At 43.3% G+C, this 24245-nt stretch overlaps 1 protein-coding gene across 3 annotated transcripts in view; it reads right to left on the bottom strand.

Annotated features, from left to right (window-relative positions):
- Tsc1 (tuberous sclerosis 1 protein hamartin) overlaps nucleotides 1–24245 on the bottom strand; it is an 87590-nt gene that overhangs the window by 5847 nt on the left and 57498 nt on the right. For all 3 annotated transcript variants that reach the window (XM_084585942.1, XM_084585940.1, XM_084585941.1), the window contains 3 exons: nucleotides 10720–10957; nucleotides 10542–10630; nucleotides 99–167 (listed from right to left, as the gene is read on the bottom strand). In XM_084585942.1, coding sequence (XP_084442068.1) covers nucleotides 99–167; nucleotides 10542–10630; nucleotides 10720–10957 — 396 coding nt within the window. The remainder of the gene's footprint in view (nucleotides 1–98; nucleotides 168–10541; nucleotides 10631–10719; nucleotides 10958–24245) is intronic.

Below are 24245 nucleotides of genomic sequence, written 5' to 3'. Positions count from 1 at the left end.
AGACTGATGCTCTACCTCTACGCCAACACTGCATTCCTAATTTTAGATAAGCACAAATTCAGTCTAAAACAATCAGAAATGATGGTAGCAACACAGACCTGCAGCTGCTCCTTATGAATGGCATCCATGCGTTCAAGTTGCTCCTTCAGGTCACGAACCTTACCATCCTAACAGAAAAAAGAAGGTTACTGTAGAAGACAATTGCAGAAAACCAGTCCCACAAACCAAGGTACTTTTCACAGCGGGCACCTTTTACCACCCTCCGGTCCTAAAACCCCTCAGTAAATTCAAAAGTAACATCAACCTATAAAGAATGCCACATGCAGTCTCCCCTTGTATTCCACTGAGGCCCTCTCATTGGCCTCATTGACCGGACAGCGCCCTCTTTCCTTGAAGTGCCAAACAAGGGGAACGGTACATGCAAGCCCCAATGTGACACAAAGCGATAAGCAGTACGACTGCTCCTGAAGAAATCTGTAAGTTGAGCACCGTGTAAAGGTAGCCACAGTCCAAAAGAGAGGAGTGGCAGCACATGAGGAGGAGAGAGCAGATGGTGCCACTTTTAGGTCATTCAACGGCTTTGATGATGATGATGATGATGTTGGATTTTAATGGCGCAAGGGCGTCTCAGGCCAAAAAGCGCCAAACACAAGGTTAACGGTGTACTCAAGTTGATGTAATGTGATAGTTGTGATGTTTCATGAAGGGATAAAAAACAGTGGTGTATATAGGGCCTAAAAATGCATTCGCTCTGTAATATCACTAAAAACAGTGGTGTATAGGGCCTAAAATTCATTTGCGATGTGTAATGAGCTGGGAAAAAATTAAAAAAAAAAAGGTATACATAGACGCTTTAAAAGATCTCATCCGTCCTCTCAAGGAGGAACGGGCTGAGACCCACGTTGATAAGAAATTCCATGTAAAAAGCCCACTTGTGATAAGAATTTAGACACATGCTTTAAAGTAAACATTGGGTTGTCACCAAGAAAAATGGATGGGTGGGCAGGTATTTGGTTAGCGTACAAGGAGAGAAAATGACGTCCCCTTTCTGGTTCGAGTACTGCACATATAATTAAAGCATGAATGACTGTAAGCCGATCACCACATCTCGAACAGCGTGGTGCAGGAGAGTTAGTTAAAAGATATGTATGTGTTGTGTATGTGTGACCAATTCTCAGCCTGCAGAGAGCTACTTCTTTAAATCTGTCTTGTTTTTCTGTGGTGTACCTGCCTATCCTTGGCTTTATTATGTGTAGTTTATTTTCTGTTGCTGTGGCCCATTCCTCTTGCCGTTGTTGCCGAATCATGTTTTTTATGTGTGGCTTGAGGTCATGATAAATTATCTTGTCAATGACTGTGTTATTTCGAAGAACAGCTGATGCAGCAACCTATCAGCAACCTCACTGCCTGGTATACAACAGTGGCCTGGTACCCAACATAGCGTAATTTTAAGTTAAATTTATGGGCAGACCCTAGGTTGTAAAAAAGAGAATTTAGGACTGAGTTCTTATGCCATTTCGAAGAAGATAGGTTAAAACGCTGAGGGAATCTGTGTAGATCACCACTGTACATACTTCGTTTTCAATAATGGGTCTCACAGCTAGCAGGATTCCATGGCATTCAGTGGTAAATATACTTGTATGTCTGTTCAGTGTTTTTGAAAGTGAAAATTGCGGTCCATGTGCTGCACAGGACACTTGAGCAGACTTTGAAGCACCACTGTAATATTCATCACAAGTGTACTGTATTACTGTTAACTTTTGTATTTAAACTATGTACCATTGTTTCTTTTGATACACTGTAACCCCTCCCCCTCACACAATGTTCCATGTTTGGAACCTGTGAGGTATTTGTATAAATAAATAAATAAATAAATAAGTACTTCGCCTGAAGTGACATGAAGTGCTGCTGTATGGCAAAAGAAGATGCGTGCTTTCCCACTTCAAGAAACGACAGGTCACCATTAACAGTGTGTATTTCCCAAGGAGGATTTAAGTTTTTTATGGAAGTTGTATGAAGACTGGTAACCGGAACGTCCAGATGTTCAATATGCGTGGCAACTCTGATTGAATATGGTGGTGTCAGAGATGGTTTTCTTGAGAAAAGTGCTGTGCTAGTTTTGTCAAGCACGAGTCGGCGACATGGATGATCCAGTTGGCATAGTACCTTCATAGCATAAATTACACAAGTAAATTCTCCTTTTCGTTGCAGTGGCCATCGGTTCGCCTCGACAAAAAGACTAGCAATTGGGCTAGTTCGAAAAGCGCCCGTGGCGAGGCGAAGGCCGAGGTGGTGCACGGGATCGAGCAATTTTAGCGCAGAGGATGATGCTGACCCATAGACCGTGGAGCAATAGTCAATGCGTGATAGAACTACACTATTCAGAAGGCTCAGAAGGCAGTCGCGGTCTGTGCCCCATGACCGGTGAGAGAGAATTTTTAGCAGATTCATTGCTTTGAGACACTTCAGTCGCAACTGCTTTATGTGGGCAATGAAGGAACGTTTTTCGTCAACAACTACGCCAAGAAATTTATGTTCCTTTTTAAAGGCAAGGCTCTGACCATTCAGTGTAATGTTGGGGTCAAGTCTGACGCCACGCTGCTTAGAGAAAAGTACCCAAACACTTTTTTCAGAGTTAAATTTAAACCCATTGTTATCAGCCCACCTGGACAATTTGTTAACACCTAGCTGAATCTGTCTTTCACAGATGGCCAAGTTGCAAGATTTGATGCTTTTCTGGATGTCATCAACATATACAGAGCAAGAAATGGTTTTTGGCAGCACAGTTTTTAAAGAGTTCATTTTGACTATGAAAAGTGTGCAACTGAGAACACCACCTTGAGGGACACCATTTTCTTGTATGTACTGCTTTGAGTATACATTGCCAACACGAACTTTGAAGGTCCGTTTCAACATGTTCCCTGTGATACCAAGAGAGAAGAGGTCGCGGATGATACCATAGCACCAAGTGGTATCATATGCCTTTTCAAGATCAAAAAACACACATAAACAATGTTGTTTGTGTACAAAAACATCCCTTGCATACGACTCAAATGCAATGAGCTGATCAGCTGTTGACCGCCCAGCTCTAAAACCAGCTTGGTTTTGATGAAGAAGACCATTGTATTCAAGGAAATGTAGAAGGCGACGATTTACCATTTTTTAAAAAAGCTTGCATAAACAGCTGGTTAGAGCAATAGGCCAATAACTGGCAGCAAGAGTGGGTTCTTTTCCGGGTTTTAATATCGGGATAATGATCGCTTCCTTCCATGCTTTAGGAAAGCGTCCTGTGGCCCATATTTTATTATACAGGCAAAGTAGGGTTTCAAGCGTGTCTACATGCAGGTGCCTGAGCATTCCATATGTGACCTTGTCAGGACCTGGTGCTGTGTTCCCACATGTGCCTAGTGCAATCTTCAGCTCCTGCATGGTGAAAGGGCTATTGTACTCTCCTGTGCACGGTCTTTTATCATATATAGGCTTCCTCTCCTCAGTTACCTTGTGCCGCAAAAAGGAATCTGTATAGTGCGCTGAGCTGAATATGTATTCAGTGTTGCCCTAGTGTGTCTAGACAAGGGGTGTTGGGAGAGTGCTATATCCTTTGAGAACTCTTATCCTGCTGTATACTTTGTGTGCATCAGAATAAGAGTTCACAGAAGAAAGGAGTGATGACCAGCTTTCTCGCTTGGAGATGCGTCGAACACGCCTGCCATTTGCCTTTGCGCGCTTAAATCCTATTAGGTTTTCAGTCATGGGGTATCGGCGTAACTTCGACAATGCCCTGTTTTGTGTTTCACGGGTAGTCTTACACTCTGCATTCCACCAGGACCTTCGTTTGTTTCGTGACTTACTTGATGTTTGTGGAGTGCATTTTTCTGCAGCATCTATAATGTGCAGCATGATCAAGAGTTGAGATTCGTCAACACCTAAGGCAGTAATTGATGAACAAAGCAGAGCTGAGTGTTCCCTGAACATCTCCCAGTTGGCCGCATATTCTTTATATTTCCTGGGACTAGACACAATTACATTTTTATTGCCTGTGTACTTCACAGAGATGAGAAAATGGTCGCTTCCATATAGATTGGCAATGACAACCCACTCTGTAGCTGCCAAGAGCATCGGAGAGCCAATGGCTACATCAATGGCTGTGTACGTATTATGAGCTGAGCTGTAGTATGTTGGCTGTTTTGAGTTGAGCAAACATGATCCTGAGGATAACAAGAACTTTTCAATTAGTGCACCTCGGACGTCCGTTCTTATACATCCCCATAATTGGTGGTGGGCATTAAAGTCTCCGACCAGCAGCCAAGGTTCTGGAAGTTGGTCAATCAGCTTTACAAAATTTTTGTTACATAGTCTATGATCTGGCAGAATATACAGCGAACATATTGTTGTTATTTTATCGAATATTAAGGTTTGTATTGCCACTACCTCTAAGTCTGTGTTAAGCGAGATGTTTCGACAAGCGATTGACTTTTGTGTTATAATGGCAACGCCACCAGAGGGGTGAGTACTGCCTTGCCTATCTTTCCTGAATACACGATACTGCTTGAGAAAACTTGTGTCTGTTGGTTTCAAATGTGTTTCTTGCAGACAAACTATGTTTGGTTGGTGTTCAGCGAGGATTTCATATACGTCATCCAGATTTTTTAGGAGTCCTCGACAGTTCCAATAAATGATGCTCTCGTATTGTACTGTATTGGGTTTAGTGGCGCAGAAGCAGCTCACGCTATCATGCACCAGGCACAAGGTTGTATCTTGAGTTTAGTGGAGTATATGTATTCATTCTACAGTTTCTTTAAAAAATTTGCTTCCTTTAGAAAGCTAAAAACGCATGACAGATCAACAATACCATTTTCACCTAAAATCAATGCTGGATGGAAAGGAATATGCTCATTGTAAAATCTAGTAAAATACTTTTTCCTTTGTGCTTCAAGTTCTGTGCACGAGAATAAAACATGGTTTATGGTGAGTTCCTCTCCGCATTCTTGACACAATGGTTTGCTTTCTTTTCTGAACAAAAAATTATGCGTCAAGTGTGTATGGCCAATGCGGAGTTGGCATAAAATCCCTTCTATGAACCATTCTTGATGATGACATGATTTCCATTCCCCCAAAATCGGCTTTACCAACTGCAGTTTGTTATTTACCTCTCTACACTAATGATGACTGCCATTTCTCCTTTAGTTTACAGCGCACTAGCGCCATGCAGTCTCTGTATGGAATATTTATGTTCTTGATCTGTTTGTCATGGGCTTGAGCAGCGCAAACGTCTGCTCTCTCATTGCCTTCAATGCCGACATGACTCGGGACCCAACAAAATGTTATGTTATGTCCTTGAGCAGAGGCTGCTGATATATTATGTATGATGTCTCCAAGTAGTGGAGCAACTGCGTTTTTGTGGTGAAGGGCTGTTAAGAAGTCTGTGTAAATAATACTGTTTGTGATGTTCCCATTGGCTATTTTTCTTACTGCCATAGCAAGTGCATAACACTCAGCGATAAAAATGCTGGTACACTGAGGTAGTCTTACTATTTTTTCCCATTTTCCTCGCACTACTGCACATCCAACATGCTTGATTGTCTTGGAGCCATCTGTATAAAACTGTGTGCAGTTTGAGTACTTTTCTTTAAGAGCTAAGAATTCTTGCAAAATATGTTCATGTGGTGTTTTCTGTTTACAAACTCAGTCAATGTAAAATCACAAACAATGGGGGGGCTGTACCATGGTGGTAGTGGATCGTGCCTTGATTCAATATCAGGGAGGAAATTTAGTATTCCCAGCTCTTGGCATTTATCCTCAAACCAGAGTAGCAAGGGTCTGGTTAACTGCGGTCTATTGTTGAACAACATTCTGGAGCTGCACTTTGTAACAAGAGGGTAGCATTTATGTTTTGGTAATGAGCATATTTTGAGGAGATATGAAAATGTAAGCATGGTTCTTCTGTATTCGAGGGAGGGTTCACTTGTTTCAACATAGAGACTGTTTATGGGAGAGGTTCTATATGCACCAGATACGAGACGCAAACCCAGGTTGTGCACATGGTCCAGTCGTTTTAAGTATGACGCTCTCGGTAGCCATTTTGGTAGGTGTGGAATGAATACAGAGTAGGATTAAGACTTGCCGCCTTTATCAGGTGGCTTAACTGGTGTATGTTTTTTTGATTTGAAGCGGTCTAGCAGGCCCCGCATCTCATTGGTGGACTCCCTAGGCACCACTGACGCTGCAGAATCCATGCTTACCTCCATCGCCTCTGGTGAAGGCATGGAGGCAGGAGATTTTTCAAGAGGAACCAAGTCCCTCTCAGATGTCTTTGGTGTTCTGAACGTCCGGGAGAATGTGACCTCCGGGATTGTAAAGATTGGTGCAGCCGGTGGTTGCTTAGTGAAGAGCCGTGGTGGGAGCACGTCAGCAGCATTGCACTGCGTGCCCACCGCTACTAGACGCGGCCTGGCCCCTCTGCGGGCTGCGTCAGCATAGGGAGCGGAGGAAAGCATTCTGTGCTTTTTTCGCGTCTCTCCGTATGTTATCTTCTCAGTTACCTTTATATTGATTACTTCCTTTTTGGCCTGAAAGGCCGCACAGGATTGTGAGTATGCAGGGTGGGTGCCCTCACAGTTCTCACATTTGTAGTCAGTTGCACTGCAGTTATCTGTTGTGTGGTCATGTGCGCTGCACTTTGCACAGGTAAGGCGTCCTCGGCATGTCTGGCTACCATGTCCGTACCGCTGGCATTTGAAACACCTGCGGGGGCTTGGTATGTACGGGCTAACATTGCAGCGGATGAATTCCACGTTGATGAATTCAGGAAATGTGCTCCGGCTGAAAGTGAGAACAATATGTTTCGTTCCTATTTCCTCATTCTTTCGCCTGATTGTTATCTTTCGAACCGCAGTTACACCTTGGTTCTGGAGGCCTTCAAGGAGATCCGATTCTGTTTCGTTTAGGAGGTCTCGCTCAGAAATCACTCCCTGGCAGTTGTTAAGAGTGCAGTGAGGCGATACTTGAACATCAAGGTGAGCAAATGTCTTTGTTATGAGGAGCTTGTCTGACTGGGTTTTGTCTGATACCTCTATAAGTAGGTCACCAGATCCTAGTTTCTTGGCTTTATAGTTTGCCCCAATGATGGCCTTCAGCGAGCTGCCAATCAGAAAAACTGATAGTTCATTCACAGGTTTAGACTCTGTTAGAGAGTGCAGAACAAGGAACTTTGGAAGTTCTCAGATGGTGCCATGATTTGTGTGACTTCGGTGCAACTCCTTTTCGGAGGTCGATCAAGTTTTTTTAATGATTGTTTTTTCATGCATTATGGGTGGTCTAAGGGTTCCTAATATTCTGTTGCCTCTGTTTCACCCTTATATGCAGAGGAAGGTCCCGCAACCCCTCACCTGGTAGATAGGCGGGGAGCCCGTCGGCCAAGGCTTGACCACGACCTCAATCGCCACCGTTCACGGTTTCTTCCCTCCACCTTTCAACTTATCGCCACTGTACGGATTACAGCTTCGGTATGGGGGCTCAGGGACTGTGGTGGCGCCAAGCACCAACACCTCATTACACAAGGTGCCCCTGCGGGGACATTTAACGGCTTTAACTGGTCCGGCTGACTGTCTACACCTACGTATGAAAGATGACAACCTGTTGATTTTTCTGGGGCTTGTTTGCCAAAATTATGTGCTATCGCCTGCAGGAAAACATTCCAGCATCTGAATGGCACAAAGTTGGAAAACTGAAACTGTGCCAACATAAGAACCAACGGTCTAAAATGTTAACTCTGTTAACTAACCAAGCACGGGTACCCATGAAGACAGAGCACTTAAGAGGGCGAGCTCCCACTGGCACAAGTGCCGCGATGTCATGAAAAATAAGGAGGGGAGAGGAAAGGGAAATAGAACTTGCTTCGTCAACACTTCTGAGCAGACTCAAGTGCTCCATAGCCTGCATTGGAGAGACAGTTAAAGCTTGTTATTTCAAACTTCAACAAAACAAAAAATAATAATTTTTGATTGCATGTTTTATTACTTGTAATGGTGGATAAAACATTAGTACTACACAAATCATCATGCTTGGCTATACTAACCGCTAAATAATGCAAAATCGAATTTTTTTCTCATCCGTTTCGGTTTTAGTTAAAATGTTAGAGTGATGGCTATGGCATCATACTCAAGTCTAGATCACATGAGCAATGAAAAAACTGTGACACTATCACTCCTTCGTCATTTTAATTCACTACAATTCTAAAGCCAGCCTGCCTCAAGAACAAGAACAACAATAAGCGACGAAGAAGCAATTATATCGCAGTTCTTTTCATCCCTCACAGGACGTAGACTTGACTTTGTTGCCATAGCTATCACATAGCTGTTGAAATCGAGACAGGTGAGAAAAAAAATTCAATTATAAGGTATCTAGTTGGCTGAGGCAAAAACAACATGGTAATTCATGTGATTTTTGCTAAGGAGGACATTCCCACATGGTGGAAATTGATTGTGTATCTAAGAAGAAGAAAAATGCAAATAAATTTTGTCTATGCTCCTTTAAGCTTCGCCCTTAAGGGCATGAAGTGACGGTAATAATGGCTTCCATCTGCACCTCCTCTTGCAATTCCTCGTTCACGTACATGCATATTGCTACTTCCTTAACTCCTTCCCTACTTCGCCCATTGAGCATCGCTAGCTCGCTAGCGATGGCTTCACGCAACAATTTCAGAGCCTTCCGCTTTGCTTAGGGGCACCCTGCAGCATCTGATGTATTCAGACAACTGATAGTTTAGTTTCAATTTAGTTTTCTTTCTTTTTTCTCGCACCACCATTTCTGGAATGCGCCACAGACACACTACCCCTATTAGTTCGCTAACAATGAATTCCATGTCGATTTCAGACCCTTCTGAATTGCTCACGAATGCACCACATTATCTGACATGCAATCAGACAACTGAGGTTTCGTTTTCAATGTTGTTTTCTTCTCCAGAGGCAAATTTTTTGAATGCGCTTCAAAGGCGCGGTAGCATCTAAGTAAAAAACAACAAGAATGACCAGTTCAAAAATGCTATAAATCTTTACTTCGTTTAGTCTATGGTTAATTTTATCAAAACCCCAAGCAGCAGAGAGTCTGAACATGCTGCTTTTGCTGTTGGAATTCAGTTATAGCAGAGAGGACAACAGGAACTAGGCTGGAACACTGGCGTACGCACGCAGGTTAGCCTCCTTTTCGTTGTTGGCCTAATTTTGCATGTCCAGTTATTATTTTGTACTATAAATACTATTCAACCTAGTGCCTGTCCCTTTTCAGGTACTACAAGTGTACCTTCAAAAACCCAAGCAGCAGAGAGTCTGAACAAGCTGCTTTTACTGTTGGAATTCAGTTATAGCAGAGAGGACAACAGGAACTAGGCTGGAACACTGGCGTACGCACGCAGGTTAGTCTCCTTTTCGTTGTTGGCCTCGTTTTGCATGTCCAGTTATTATTTTGTACTACAAATACTATTCAACCTAGTGCCTGTCCCTTTTCAGGTACTACAAGTGTACATTTACAAGTTTTGTTCATTGTTTTGTAAAATTTTTTTTTTGGCAATTAAAATTTTCTGTTGCAAGACATATTTCATTGCTCGAACTTATATGCCCAGAAAGCGAGTTTATTTAGCTTTCATTTCACGTTTTGTGTAAAATATTAAATCTAATAACTTTTGCTTAAACAAAAAACATTACCTAAATCTACAATACAGTCATTTTCCCTCACAGTAGGGAAAAAGTTAAACAATAATCCCTTAATTTGTGCCTGTTTTCATTAGTATATAGTCGTAAGTTACCACATTGTGTGCAAGACTACCCAAAATCGATATAATGATCCACTTTAACCAAGCCATACTAACACACACACCTTCATGACCCGAGGCTTGGAATGCAAGGGTCCTGGGTTGGTAGCCAACCTGTTAGTGCCCGGACATGTCACCAGCCAACTACCACTTGCCATAGGCCTGCTCATAATTTTTCGCTTACAACGTTCATGGCAATACTGGATTTTCTGCATAACGGAGCCCTTAATGCTGTCACACTTTTAAAATGCTTCAATTATCTGCAGTTCCAATCAACGAAGGATCATGAAAAAAATCTCACAAGAACTGCTTGCGTCGCAGTAAACTGATTGTATGGGATGAGAAGGGGCAAAACTGTTTTTCACATTTAATCAATGCTTAATAGCATGTACACTGGTGGGAGAATTGGAGCAGAACTGCTCCAAAATGGCAGGGCACTCCTCCACTAGCAGCCCAGGCCAAGCTGGACACCATATGCCCCAGTGTGTAGGGCCTTAGTGAATGCAAGGCTCCAGGTTTAAGGCTAAGTACAAGGCAGTAGAAATGCTGGCTCCGCAAAAAAAAAGTAAGATGCAAAGTGCGGTTGTAAACTAAGTGCCAATAATTCAGAAACAACCCATTTCCTGTTTATCACCTTTAGCCACCTTCCAACACCTGTGTTACGTCCATTTCTCAGACTTCTGCAAAAAACTGTCTTCTGAACAAGCCACACTGTAAAACGCAAGTTCCATACCCTGTTTGCAAGAGCTGCCTCGAGTTGCTTCACTTTGGTACTTAGTGATTCCACCTGGACTTGCTTGGCTTCTAGCTGATGTTTGACATCTGGAAGACAGCAAATGAATGTCAGCCGAATGACACCGTATGACACTTCTCCAATTTAAAGACACACAATCTAGCCGTGAAATGCTCACCCGCCACTTCGCTGAGGGCTGCCTGCTGGAGGAGGCCAAGCTCTGCCTCAACCTGGGGCCGCGGTTCATTGGCCTGCAAGCGTGCCTCCAGTCGCTTGTACATCTCGCCCAATGCCACCAGCTCCTTCTGTAGGGACTCTACCTGTTGCCTGTAGTTGTTGCTCATGGCAGCTCGGCTACGTGCTGTCTCCAGCTCCATGTCCAGCTCCATCAGGTCACTAGCATTACGGTCCACTACCTGCACAGTCAGGCATGTCCCATTACGCACTAAGCCAGGCACAAACGTTATGAAGGCTGCTTTATCAATAGACCAAGGTGCTTCCTTAAGCCCTAAACACAAACATGAAAACCATTTGAATCACCAAAAGTAGTTGCAAGCGGGCTAGTTGGTGATTAGTTCGAAACCCACCGCCGGAGACCCAGAAGTAAAAATGGGCACAAGCATCCCCCGGCCTGGCACTCGGCATTTCTAGGGGTGCGTGCTTGGGAGAAGCTCCGCAAACCATGCAGCGCCAGAGGTCGTCGAAATCACCAGAATACCATGTTTACAAGAATATACAATGCGAATTTTAACCCTTACCCTGCTAGTTTCGGAATGTATATAGCATTACATTTGGAGCCGAGGTATGACTATAATTCAAATTTCTTTTCCCCACTGCTCCTCAAGCCAGCTACAGCAGCTGATTGGCCAGGTGCTAGCAGACGGCAACTTTTTAGAAACTTTGAGGCTATGCACGCAGTGAACGTAAAAAGAAGGCACTGAAAGAGTCTAGTAGAGCAGACAAAAAAAATAAAAATAAAGGGAGGCAAATGGGCACAGGCATGGGCCACATGAAACACCCACAATGGCACAGCAGTGCCACCAGTTGCCGAGACTGCATGCATTAACATGTCGAAAGCTTTGCTATGGTCGACTCTGATGTGTGCAGTGCTGCTGCAGTACCATGGCAATGACTTGAAAAGAAAGTTACAGAGTTGAGCAATCCTTTACTTCTTCCTAAATACCCCACCCCCTAAGCAATAAGAACTAGTCGCTCTCTCAAATAATATCTATATATAAGCCACTTCCCTGTTTATGCACGTCTTCTACACATTTTCTTCTAAGAATTTCTTGCCTGTAGTTGGTTTCGACCAACTGTGATTATGCTATAACCATATTTTGATTCCTTGTGGTCTGAAACTGCCCTCACGCTGTAATATATACAGTAGAATCTCAATAATACAAACACATTTGATACTAATTTTGATTTTGGGGTAATAAAAGCTCACAAAATTCCCCAGCTGGAGTGTACTATGCGCATAATTTCAGATTCTCCAAATGCACTCTCGTGCCACTACAGATGGCACGAACACGAGACGTTACCAGCCCCTTGAGCTCTAAGCACCACCTGTGCATCGCTGCGAATAGTCTGCAATAGCGCACAACCACCACACAGCTGACTCTGCGATCCTAGTTGCACTGTACGCGCTGTCCACTGAAAGCCTGGACGACCGGGCACGCAATGTAGCCATGATTACTGAAACCCTGGACTAACAGACCCACCCGGTGACATTTACTGTACACTTGCATTGCAGAGTGCGCTGTGTTTTATATAAGTGTAATTAGTGTAAGACGTGGACATAAGTTAAATCTCAAAAGGAAAATAGTACCAATTAAACATGCAATAGGACTCATTCCAATATGAGTGTTTCACAACATCAGGGATACAAAAGCTGAAATAGAATTTGCAGCACTTTTTGGAGCAGCAAAATCTTAGTTTTGGAGTAGCTCACAGAAAAAAAAAAATCCCTGCATTCTGCAGCAAAGTTTCAAATTTTTGAGTTGTTAAACAAGGATTAAACCTTACTTTTGACACACACACACACACAAAAAAAGAAGAGAAAAGAATACCGGACAGTATGAAAGTGATCCAAAGGAAATCTAGCAAGGCCCACCTATCCCTGGCGCTTAGTATATTTCCTTTAGGAATCTAGCGTGTACCAATTTTTGTAAATAAGCGTTTTATATTGCAAGACATGCTATCACACTGAAAAAAAAAAAAAAATATATGTGAGCCATGAAACCAAGGAGGTTAATTTTTCAAGCTTTGGGGACTGAATAAAGCTGGCAAAAGCCAGAAAATACACATCTTTTTTCTTTTTTTGCATTCTTTTTGCATTATATCGTGATCACAAGAGTCATAAAACAATGTTTTACTTTCTGCAAAATACACAGCTTGTGTTGCGCGAGGCCAGCTCCGGAAGAGCCCATTTCGAAGCTGTTAATGCAATCAGCCTGGGCCCAAAAGTGAGTGCAGTACAAAAACAAAAGACAAAATTCTGATTCAAAAGCAAACACACAAAAAAAAAGACAAAAGAAAAGAAAGGCAGCAACCAAAAGGCAAATGGGCAAATTCCAAAAGCACGTACAAAAGCAAGTCATAAGCAAAGAAACCTGACGAGCGAGCGCGCCTTTGGCCCGTAATAGACCCCTTTCATAAATGTTAAGTCAGCTTCACCTCTATGCTGCATTCCCCTCTAATGGCGGAACAGCAATGTATTGAAACATTATATTATGGCCATAATTCATATCATTTATGCATCAGAACATATTTGCATAATTGCTCTATTACCACTACATGCATCTGTGTAGAAGCAACATGCGATTTCAGGTCTATATCGCCATTTTTCTGGCGGCCAGTGACGCCATGTTTGGGGAAAGAAGCAGCGTGGGAAAGCCTACTTAACGATTTTTGCAAGGGGTCCATTTACGCATTCTAAGGGCTGGCGATGACTCAGTAGTTTTTACTCAATATTTTGATTAAGGGAAGGTGGGCAGTAACTCGAGATATTAGGTTATATATTTCGTGTACAGAGCAGACTTTATAGTACTTCGACGCTTCAGCATCCGTAAATGTTAATTTTGGATGTCTTGGGCTGCACTGCGGCATTATAGAATTCAAAATCTAAGCCTGCTGCGCGTTTCTTGATCTGATGACACCGAAATAAGTTTCACATGTACCACCTCAAGATATAGAGTAAAAGCTCGTTAATTCAAACTTCATGGAACTGGGAAAAAAGTTTGAATTATTTAATAACAAAAAAAAAAAAAAAGACAAGCATTTGCATTACGGTATATTTACCGTATTTACTCACATAACTACCCCCTCACATAATGAACCCACCTCCCACTTTTGCTACTGAGAATATGAAAAAAAAAAAAAAAAACGTGTTCGTTAATGCGTCCCTTTGTTTCCATTGTCACATCGCATACCACCGCACATTTCTTGGCAGTGCGTCAAGATGCTGTGCAGGGATAACATCAAGGTGTGTTCACCATTTCACGTTAGCTCTAGTGGAAAAAAAAGACAGGGGGGGGGCTCCTGGCAGAGTGCCAGCGTTAGCCGGTTGTGCAGGCCTAGTTTTCACTTTATGATGTAGAGTTTAAAACGGGTGCCATCTACTGCTAATTATTGAAACACACGCGATAGTCCAGACATCTTTTGAAGCGAACAATACTAAAAGTAGGTGTCATGATAGCGACTGACCACATGCTTTCGTTGATGACTGATGGGCGGAAAAAAGAACGATCGTCGCAAAGAAAGAAAAGAAAAAAGTTTTTCCCGTGTAATGATTTGGTTTTATTTGGCAACCCCTATAGCGCTCGCGCAGACAAAAATACTTATCCGTTTTTCCGAAGTGACGAGTATTTAGCTTGCAGGCTTTGGAGGTTGCGCAAAAGAGAAGAGCAGGCAGCCGCCCTTACCCTTCAGCGCCAGTTATGGCACCATTTAGGCTTTTATCCCCTCTTCCAAGGTTTTACCTGGTTTCATCTTCTGTTCCCGTTTTGGATGTGCGCAGTGTTTGAAGCGTCGTAAGTGGCCATATCACGGCCACAGAAAGTTGTCCCCGAGCATGGGAAACTTTTAAGGCTAGTTGGGGCGTTTTGGCGCAGAATGAAGCAAACTCAAGAACTTTCACATTTAAACAGATATGAAGCTGTATCAAAACTGCGCAATTGGTGCAGCTGTTCCACCCCTGCAACATCCCACTTTTAGCAGTTTCACATAGGGGTGTGCAATTAGCATTTTTTTCCAAACCGAACTGAACACAAACGGTGTTCAATTTTGCTACCAAATTGAATAATTATATATTTGAACCTCAATACAACGAAGTCATACTTTTCGGAAGAAACTTCATTACATTGCAAATTTTGTTGCGTCAAGTTTTTGATCTTTTAGAGGCGCAAATGATATCATGCATCCGTGAAACCTTCCTGTTCCATTTTATTTCACCTATGCTAGTGTGTGAGGAGATTACAAGTGATTTCAAAGAAACAGCAAGCAAAACGAGGGGCGAAAATAGTAAGGTAAAGCTTTATTAACTCAAAATTGCAAATCTCAAAATATCACTTCAGTCCAGATTTTCTATGCAGCTGAGCAGCTACCCATAGGCGCCATGCATTTATAGATCACGCTCAAAGTATTTTCTGACCGAAGTGCAGATGTTAAACTCTTTACTCATGGCTAGAGGTACAAACGCTGTTACCAAAAATTATCACGAGCTTCACACATTGATGCAGCGACTACGGCTGAACCTTGCTACAACGAAGCTGACGGGACGCGTGAAAAACTTAGTTGAAACGAAAATTTTGTTCAGGCGAAATCAGCCCAAAAACACTATCAGATTAGACTACATAGTTGAACAACATCATCGATTTACAAAGGTGTAGGTCAGCTGCTTCTGCTTTCTTTTTCATGAGTGCCCTGGTGCAATTTTCATGTTCAATGAGGAATTACATCGCAGTGCAATCGTTATGGGCTCCGATAAAACTGCAGATCACACCAAATGTGTCCCTCGCAGATGGTGGTGTTCAAAATATGGGTCGACTGTGGCTGTGGCTTGTAAAAAAATGGCCGCTTATGCCTGCGCCTTGTTCCAAGGCATCCAGCTCAGTCGTCAATGCCCCCAAGCAATGATAGTCTTCATGTGACTGTGAGTGGGTGGGTCAGCAGGGTCCCATATCGATTCAAGTGAAAAGTTTTAGTGGAGCAAAGTGATGTGGACTTTTTGAAATGCCCAGATTGGTGGCAATATGCTTATTTCGTTGTTAAATAAATTTATAAATCTAGCCTCCCTAAGCAAGAATTTCGCTGAAGTGAAAACGTGCCTCAAAAATGTTTCGTTGTGGCGAGAACCTTGTTCCATTTGTTTCTATGGTGAGCTGGAGGGGAACAGAAAACATTTTGGTGAAGCGAAAATTTTGTTGAAGTGGCTTTCTTGGTACACCAGTGGTGTACTAAGAAATGGGTGCTTTTACCAAATATAAAACTAAGTGGCACTGCAGTATTACGTAATGGTGGAAGCAACCTTGCGATCTGTCGCATGCTCTCGCAGGTTGAAGTGAACGAGATGTGCAAGCAGCAGGTCACTGCAAAATAGTGCAGCTGGTTTGGTTTGTTTCATGGACCATGGGTACGTGAATGCTAAAGCCGGACATACTTTAAGGCGCCATGGTTTAGTTTTGTTTATGACGCTTAACATCCCAAAGTGACATCGGATATGAAAGAGGCACCAGGACTTGCATTTGGCCTGTATTAAAAGTGCCTGCCGTGGCTGGGATGAAATCTGCAGTCGGGATAAGCAGTCGAGCGCCTTAACCACTGGGCCACCATGGCGGGAACAAATGGTTGTCAGTTATCTCAAACAAAAAAATGCAAGCCCCATGCGAATAAAGCTGAAATTCCAGACAGCAATGCTTTCGAGGTACCTCCGGACGTCAGAACATCACCTGTGCTATCTGAACGAACCTAAGTCCAGGTTACTGAGGAGGGGAGAAGTTTTCTTCATTTACTTGTATTTTCTCTACAAATAGCCTCCACATTTTTTCAATAAGTATTTTTTTTTTTCAGGTGGTGGAAATTTACAATCTGTTTTCTCTGCTTGCAAAAATTTCATTGTATTAAAACTGCGGCGCCAAAATGCTTCGTTAAATTGAGGAAAAAATTACACGCCTTTCAATGGAAGCAAGAAACAAAAAAAAGAAGTTTGCTGCATTGTAACTTGATTATACTGAAATTCAACTGTACTAATATTTGCTACTTCTGTGAATATTCGCACAAAAAGAGCAATAGTGTGAAAGAATGAAACACCAGTGGTGGCACAATGGCATTATGCTGTAAAGCAGCAGCCAGCTGTAGCAGTCAAAACACTCAACAATAATCTCCGGTAAGGGGTCGCAACATGAAGTTAACTCTGTGACCATAAAGCAACATGCACAGAAAAATTACCTTTCTTATACTGGTGACAAAAGAGAATACAGTGAGGCCATACCTTAGCACTTAAGATGGGCGACAGCCACATAAGAGCTATGGCCTCTAAGATTGGGCATTATGGCAGGGTTTGCTGAACATGCCTGAGCCCTGCTGCATAGCCCAATGCTAAAGGTCGCGTACGAGCATTATGAACGGCGCCACACAAACTTATTATGTTGTGCCCCTGAACCCTTCACCCTGCGCATTCCGATCGCGGCAACATGGCACACAACAGTACTGATGTAGGCCCTGCTTTTAGAACAATCCCTGAAGAAAAATACAGCAAGCCTTATTCAAGCCTCATGTCAATTATTTGAAAAAAAAATATATATATATATTTATTCAAATACCTCACGGGCTCCGATTGGAGTATTGTGAGGGGTGCGAAACAGAAGCAAGCAGAAGATGGTTATTTTAACATCGTTATTTTCAAAACGTTAACGTTATACAATGGCAAACACAAGAAAAAGAGAACAAAATTTGAAAAGCACACACTATAGAACACACTTCAGTAACAGCACACTTCAGAACAAAATGTTGCTTATTTTTTCTTTGAAAATAACATAATCTGAAGTGTGAACAATGCTGTCCAGAATACTATTCCAATAAATGATGGCACGGGGCAGAGCTGATGAGTTTAATGCAGTGGTTCTTCCCGAAAGGCGTTTAAAACTGGTGTGATTATGCAATCGGTGAGATGTACGGGCCGGTTTTGTGAGAGGTAGTGTGAAGGAATGATGGCTATAAACAATTTTAGACAGATAAGTGCTATTGTTCTGCGAGATTCTAAGGATGGAAGGGATAACGACGCCTTAATGCTAGTTATACTGGAATGTCGGCAATAGTTGCGAGAAATGAAACGAGCGGCACGATTTTGTACGCGCTCTAGGGAATGAATTAAGTAATGTTGGTGGGATGACCAAATGTAAGATGCGTATTCAAGTTGAGAGTGCACAAATGTTTGATATGCCAACTGCCGCGTGGAAGAAAGTGCACCTCTGAGGTTACATTTTAAATAACCTAATGTACGGTTAGCTTTGACAGTAATTTTTTCTACGTGGGTCTTCCATGAGAGATTTGGTAAAAAGTCCACGCCAAGGTACTTGTATGACGACGCAAGGGTGACTGGACTGTGATTAAGCAAGCAAGTGAAACAGTGAATAGTCTAATGTTTACGGCTAAATGTCATTAATTGGCATTTATCAGTGTTAATTTGCCATGATGCGCACCAGTTATTAATGCAGTGTAGATCTTCTTGAAGGATGATGTGGTCATTAGCAGAGCGGATTTTGTGATAAATGATGCAATCGTCGGCAAACATTCTGGGTGTTGAGGTGATGCTTAACGATAGGTCATTGACGAAAATCAGAAACAGTAAAGGGCCTATTACACTACCTTGCGGTACGCCTGATGTTACATCAATTAGAGGGGACGAATTGTTATCAACAGAAGTGAATTGTTTACAAAATGATAAAAAGTTTCTTATCCAAGAAATTGTTAATGAATCAAGGTGCAAGGATGAGAGTTTCGCGATTAAACGACAGTGTGGAACGCGGTCGAAGGTTTTAGCATAATCGGAATATACAGTCGATTTGAAGATTTTCGTCCATACCGTGAAGCAGCTCATTAGTAAACTCGAGTAGTTGTGTCCCACATGATAATCCTTTTCTGAACCCGTGTTGTTGTGAACAGAAGAAACCGTTGCCTTCTAAATGTAGTGTGCCGTGTTAGATGCAATGATGTGCTCGAGAAGTTTGCAAGATATACATGTCAGCGATATTGGGCGATAGTTAGCAACATTAGTTCGGTCACCAGATTTGAAAATTGGAATAACTTTTCCAATTTTCAACTCGTATGGTATCTCTCCCGCTGAAAGGGATTGGCGAAATATATGAGTGAGTATGACGCTGGAATGAGCCACGGTATGTTTCAAAATTTTTGAATTAATCCCATCAACACCACATGAAGTAGCTACTTTTAGACTGTTAATCAATGTCGCAACACCATCAACAGTAACGTCTATTGGGTTCATGTAGTCATAGTCATATTCAGGTGCCGATGGAATATTGGAATAGTCTTCCTTCATGAATATATTGGTGAAAAAGTAATTGAAGGTCTGAGGGCATTCATCTGGAGCAATGGGATCTCCAGCCTCAATGATCAATGTAAAATCTGAAGAAGTTTCGGAAGGTGATAATATTTTCCAAAATTTTTTTGGATTGTTCTTAAGGAGGGATAGCAAATCATGAGCCATGAACTTATGCTTAGCTTTCCGTATGGCCAAGCAGTATTCTTTATCGGCGTTTTTATGTTTTTCCTGTGATTTGGGTGTTCTCAGCCGTTTAGCTGTTTTGAAAAGTCGTTTTTTTTTTTTTGTTCATCAGCGTACGAAGATTCTTGTGGTGCCACGGCTTAGATGAGCTAGCACGGAAACATATGCAGGGTATATAGGTGTTCATTAACTGCGCGAGTTTATCTTTCAACTGACGCCAGTTTTCGTTAACAGATTGATTAGGAAAGAATTGCAGAAAGGAATCGCAGAAAGTTTGTAAGCCGAGGTTAATGGCACCGTAGTTCGCTCTGTTATAGTCAAAGATGTATTTCTGAGGTTGGTTGCGTTGGCGGGATGGCATTTTTATGGTGAAATAAAGCAGATTGTGATCACTGAAACCATCCGTGAGGGAGATCGGGCTAACATTGTCTGGAGCCGATGCGAAAACAAGGTCTAAAATGTTAAGGCCGCGCGTAGGAAAAGTCTAATGTTAGTTCAACGAAATTAACCGGGTTCTGTGCCGATGCAGTTAAGGTATTGCAGTTGATATTCGGGTAATTAAAATCACCGAATAAATAAATGTCGGCCTTTGAGAAGTTGCTTCTTATATCTGAGAAGTTAGCATACAGATTTGCTACGAAAGTTTCTGAGCTATCTGGTGGTCGGTAGCATATACCAAGAAGGGACTTAAAGGGCCACTGTCCAGGGAAGGCCCTTTTAAGCAAAGGAGCCCAGTGTTTCGATCAGGTACCGGAGATAGTCTGTGCCAAAATGCTACAGTGACACGCGCGCCGCAAAGCATCGAAAGTACAATTCAAAGCTCTCTCATGCTCTCCTTCGGGAAGCCAGATTCCCCGTTTCCTGCGTTGGCCCGACGAGCCACAGTAATGACGTACGTACCGCGAACAACGTCCATTGGTCTGTCTCGCTGACTGACTGGAGAAGGATGGGTGTCTACCGCTCGCTGCGCGCTTTTCCCTCGCCACGGCCAGACTGAATCCAGCGGCGTGCGCTCCCTCGGTGGTTTTTTTTTTTTTCCGCGCTCGTGGAGTGCCACGCCCCACCTCCCGCCAAACGCGGAGGAGGAAGGGGAATTTGTCTTGCGGAAGCTAGACGACCTCGGGCAGGAGAGTGAAAAACCTTTGCGAGGGAACGGAAGGAGAGAAGCATGACAGAATCGGGTGATTGCGGTGGCTGTAACTGCGTTATTAGTTACTCTTTTCAAAAACATTTTGCGGCCTTGCGTTCTGGGGGCGAAGTCTCACAGTCACCGGAGAAGAAAATATTTTCGACCGGAGGGTGGATAGTGGGCCTTTAAGAGATGAGGACGTGATGCAAACCCATAAATTTCTAGAGGGGACGAAATGTTGACACGAAAGGAAGGAATGTGATCTTTTATGGCGATCAGTACGCCGCCACCCCTTTTATTAGTTCTGTCATTCCGGTAAATAACAAAATCGGGTGAATCAGGTAAGACTTCGTCGTCAGTTATATCCGAGTGCAGCCACGTTTCTGTTAAAGTTATGATGTCAGGCTTATTATCTTCTAGATACGAGTAGAGTTCGGTGCGCTTTGGAAGGATGCTATGTATGTTAGTAAATGATACGGAAAGCGAAGGGATGCCGCCGTATGAAGGCCCTGGATGATAGTCTGCCTTGCGTACAACCACTCTTCATTTTTGCTATTGGGTGCATTGTTTGACAGTGTCGGAAGCAGCGTCGTACATATACACATTATTGTTCATGCGCAGTTTATCGACTCTAAGTTTAAACGACCCGCCCTCCGACTTTGCGAAATCTAACAGTCTTTTCCTAGCCAGGCGCGTTGGGAAAGAAAAATGTTCGCGAACAACATACTGCGTGTCTTTAAACTTGTAGCCTTTATCTATGATATGCTGTTTGTCCTTGTAGTGCGCAAACTTGACGATTATTGGTCTACTTTTCTCTGGTTGGTATCGACCAAGCCGATGGGCCCTTTCAATTTGTGTTGGCTCAAGTGTGCAGCCAAGGTGTTCCGCACACAGCTCCAACACCTTCGTTTCTGAGCTGGACCATGTTTCGGACTAGTCGTCAGGTATACCGAAGAAAAGCAGGTTAGAGCAGCGAAGTCTGTTTTCTGTGTCGTCACATCGAGAGGTAATTATCTTTAATTGCTCGGTTAAATTTGCGGGACCTATTGTAGACAGTTCTGTGGATGGCGTTGAAATGTTTGATTTCATTTCTGCCATTTCGACCTCGACTGCTGGCAGAAAGCTGTTATAGCTCAACGTCCACTGATGCTTGCCACTGTTTTAGGGCGCGTAGGTCATTCCTGATATCATCCTGGCCAGATTCAATTCTCTGGACTGTCGCAAGTACAGTTGCGAGAACGCTTTCTTGATCGGTGCCAGGCGGACCGGAATTTGACTCTACGTCTCCAGAAAGCGCTAAGAGAATGCTGGTAATACAAAGTGCCATTCTAGTCCTATAACCAGTGAGAACATTCAACCAGTGTCTGGGGCACGACACCACGAACAAAAAACGATTCGAGGTTTTAGCAGATAAAAATTCATCATTGTAACTGACCTGGAAGAACACGAACGGTGAGTGATTCATGGTGAAAGCGGTGTCGTGCCCCAAGAAAACGCTGTCCGGTTGTAGATTACATCCCGCGCTTCCAACACTGATAGCAGGGTGGGGGGATGTACATGACTGTAGTTGCCGGCCGAACTTGGCAATCTCGTCCAGAAAAGGCGGTTTCGTCCAGCTGTCGGGTCTGGTCGCGTCGGGCAGCGTCAAAAGTTGCAAAGGATCCGCAGTCGGTGCATTCCAAGGGTATTGAAGAACCAGGAAAACCTGGAAGAACACGAACGGTGAGTGCTTCATGGTGAAAGCGGTGTCGTGCCCCAAGAAAACGCTGTCCGGTTGCAGATTATATTCCGTGCTTCCAACGCTGATAGTGGGCGGATGTTTATGACTGTAGTTGACGGCCGAACTTGGCAATCTGGTCCAGAAAAGGCGGTTTCGTCCAGCTGTCGGGTCTGGTCGCGTCGGGCAGCGTCCAAAGTTGCAAAGGATCCACAGTCAATGCATTCCAAGGGTATAGAAGAACCAGGAAAACCTGGAAGAACACGAACGGTGAGTGCTTCATGGTGAAAGCGGTGTCGTGCCCCCTGGTGAAGCTTGTTTTTATGAGGCCATAAAGGCTTCATCACATGCTTGCGACAAGCCATCCACTACAGATTCTTTGCACTAGTACAAATGACAGACAAGCTACTTGTAGTCAGTATGTTGTTTCATGCAGAGCTGGCTGCATACTGAAGAAAAGGGCCACAGTGAGCTAGAGGAAGAAGCTAATGCACTGCATTTAACTGAGAATTTCAGTGCATACAATCAATTCCTGCTACAATGATGCATAGTAAACTAGCCGAACAACTTTTTTCTGTTTAGAATGCTCGACAGAAATCCGTGTGGACCACTGGCTGAGGCCTAATTCTCCATACAAGTAAACACCATGAATGGTGCACACCCTACAGGTGACATGCCCTGCTACCCCTTAGAAGGGCAGAGTTTCAACTATAAAATTTGACCTGGCTTGCATCCTGCTTTAACCTCATTAGCACCACTCAAGTAAGACATACACAATCCTTTTTTGGTACGCTCCAAGCCCTTCACTGGTGCTCTGCTTTTGGCTTGGATATGAAGGGGTGACTCTAGCCCACTGGAATCCTTCCAAAAGAGTGCAGCTTCCAAACCATGGCTGCTGACACCATCCTGGCACTCTGACAACTACTCTTTTGCTCATCACTTTTTTCAGATTTTGGACTGTGGCCTCTTTCTTACAGTCCCACTGAAGGATCATGGACTGTTTTATAAAAGCAATCTATTGAGGAAACAAATCTGAGAATAATGCTGGCCATCATGCTAGTAGTAGCCAACCAGACCTTGATATGCCCCAACTTGAGTGCCAACCATGCGACATTTGTCCACTCTTAAAATGAGTGCTGCCTCTAGCGACCTTCCCTACACAATTGACATGTGGCCAGTGCAACTCCTTCACATACTGGTAAATTACCAGTACATTTAAACCTCTATCAAACGAGCCTAAATGTAGCATCGTATTACAAAGCATTTTAATTCCCCACACTACCCTCCTTGAAGTGCATACACCGGAAAACTCCAGGTAGCGAACACGTTGTGGCAGTTGACCTTGGTATGATAAACTCACGACGCCGCCTATATCTTAGCTACTGCTCCATTACCGAAAATTTAGCAAAAAACCACAAGTTTCTTGACAATAAAACATGAACCGATGTTGACATGAGAGGAATGTCTACGACCATAGTTGATACATCGCACAATGTTTCAGTGCCACTGACGCATCTGCAGGGCAAATGCAGCAGTCTCCGCTGATTTCACTTTGGGAACATGGCACTACAATAGGTCATGCTCAAAATCAACAAAAATAACAGGACAATGAAAAAAAAAAGACATGAGGCAAGCAGTGCGCTTCTATCGCTGCCATGCAGTTGCTCCTGAGTTGGTTAGTAGGAACAGCAGAGAGCACTGGTAACGCGAGGCAAGTCGATTTCCTGGGGCAACAGTGGAGAGTGAGCGGAAACATGCGTGAAAACGCGGGAGCCTCCTCGCCTGGCGACGGCATGACCATGCACTCTCTCCCAGAGTCCGACTCCACCACTGCCCCCCGTCTCACTGTTCCTCTTGTAGATGTCTCGTGCGAGCCGTGGTGGAAGTGGGAGCTTCGCGCCACGCCTTCAGAGCGATCGGGGAACATTTTACTGTTTCTATAACTTTAGATAATTCTGATTTACTGTAAACACTTTCAAGGTGGTTACCCTTACATTCAACTCTTAATCTGGTTTCCATTCTGCATTGTCCTTTCGAGTCTTCACACAAAAATTAGAGGGTCTCTTAGCTGTCGCTTAAAAGGAGAATGGCGAAAGCCTACCTCTCCTCTCCTAT

This window comes from Amblyomma maculatum, unplaced genomic scaffold, assembly GCF_055883805.1.
Source record: "Amblyomma maculatum isolate TAMU_Amacu unplaced genomic scaffold, ASM5588380v1 scaffold_13, whole genome shotgun sequence".
In the NCBI taxonomy this organism is placed as follows: Eukaryota; Metazoa; Arthropoda; class Arachnida; order Ixodida; family Ixodidae; genus Amblyomma; species Amblyomma maculatum.
The sequence above is the reverse complement of the archived record's forward strand: the minus strand, read 5'-3'. Positions and strand labels throughout refer to the sequence as shown.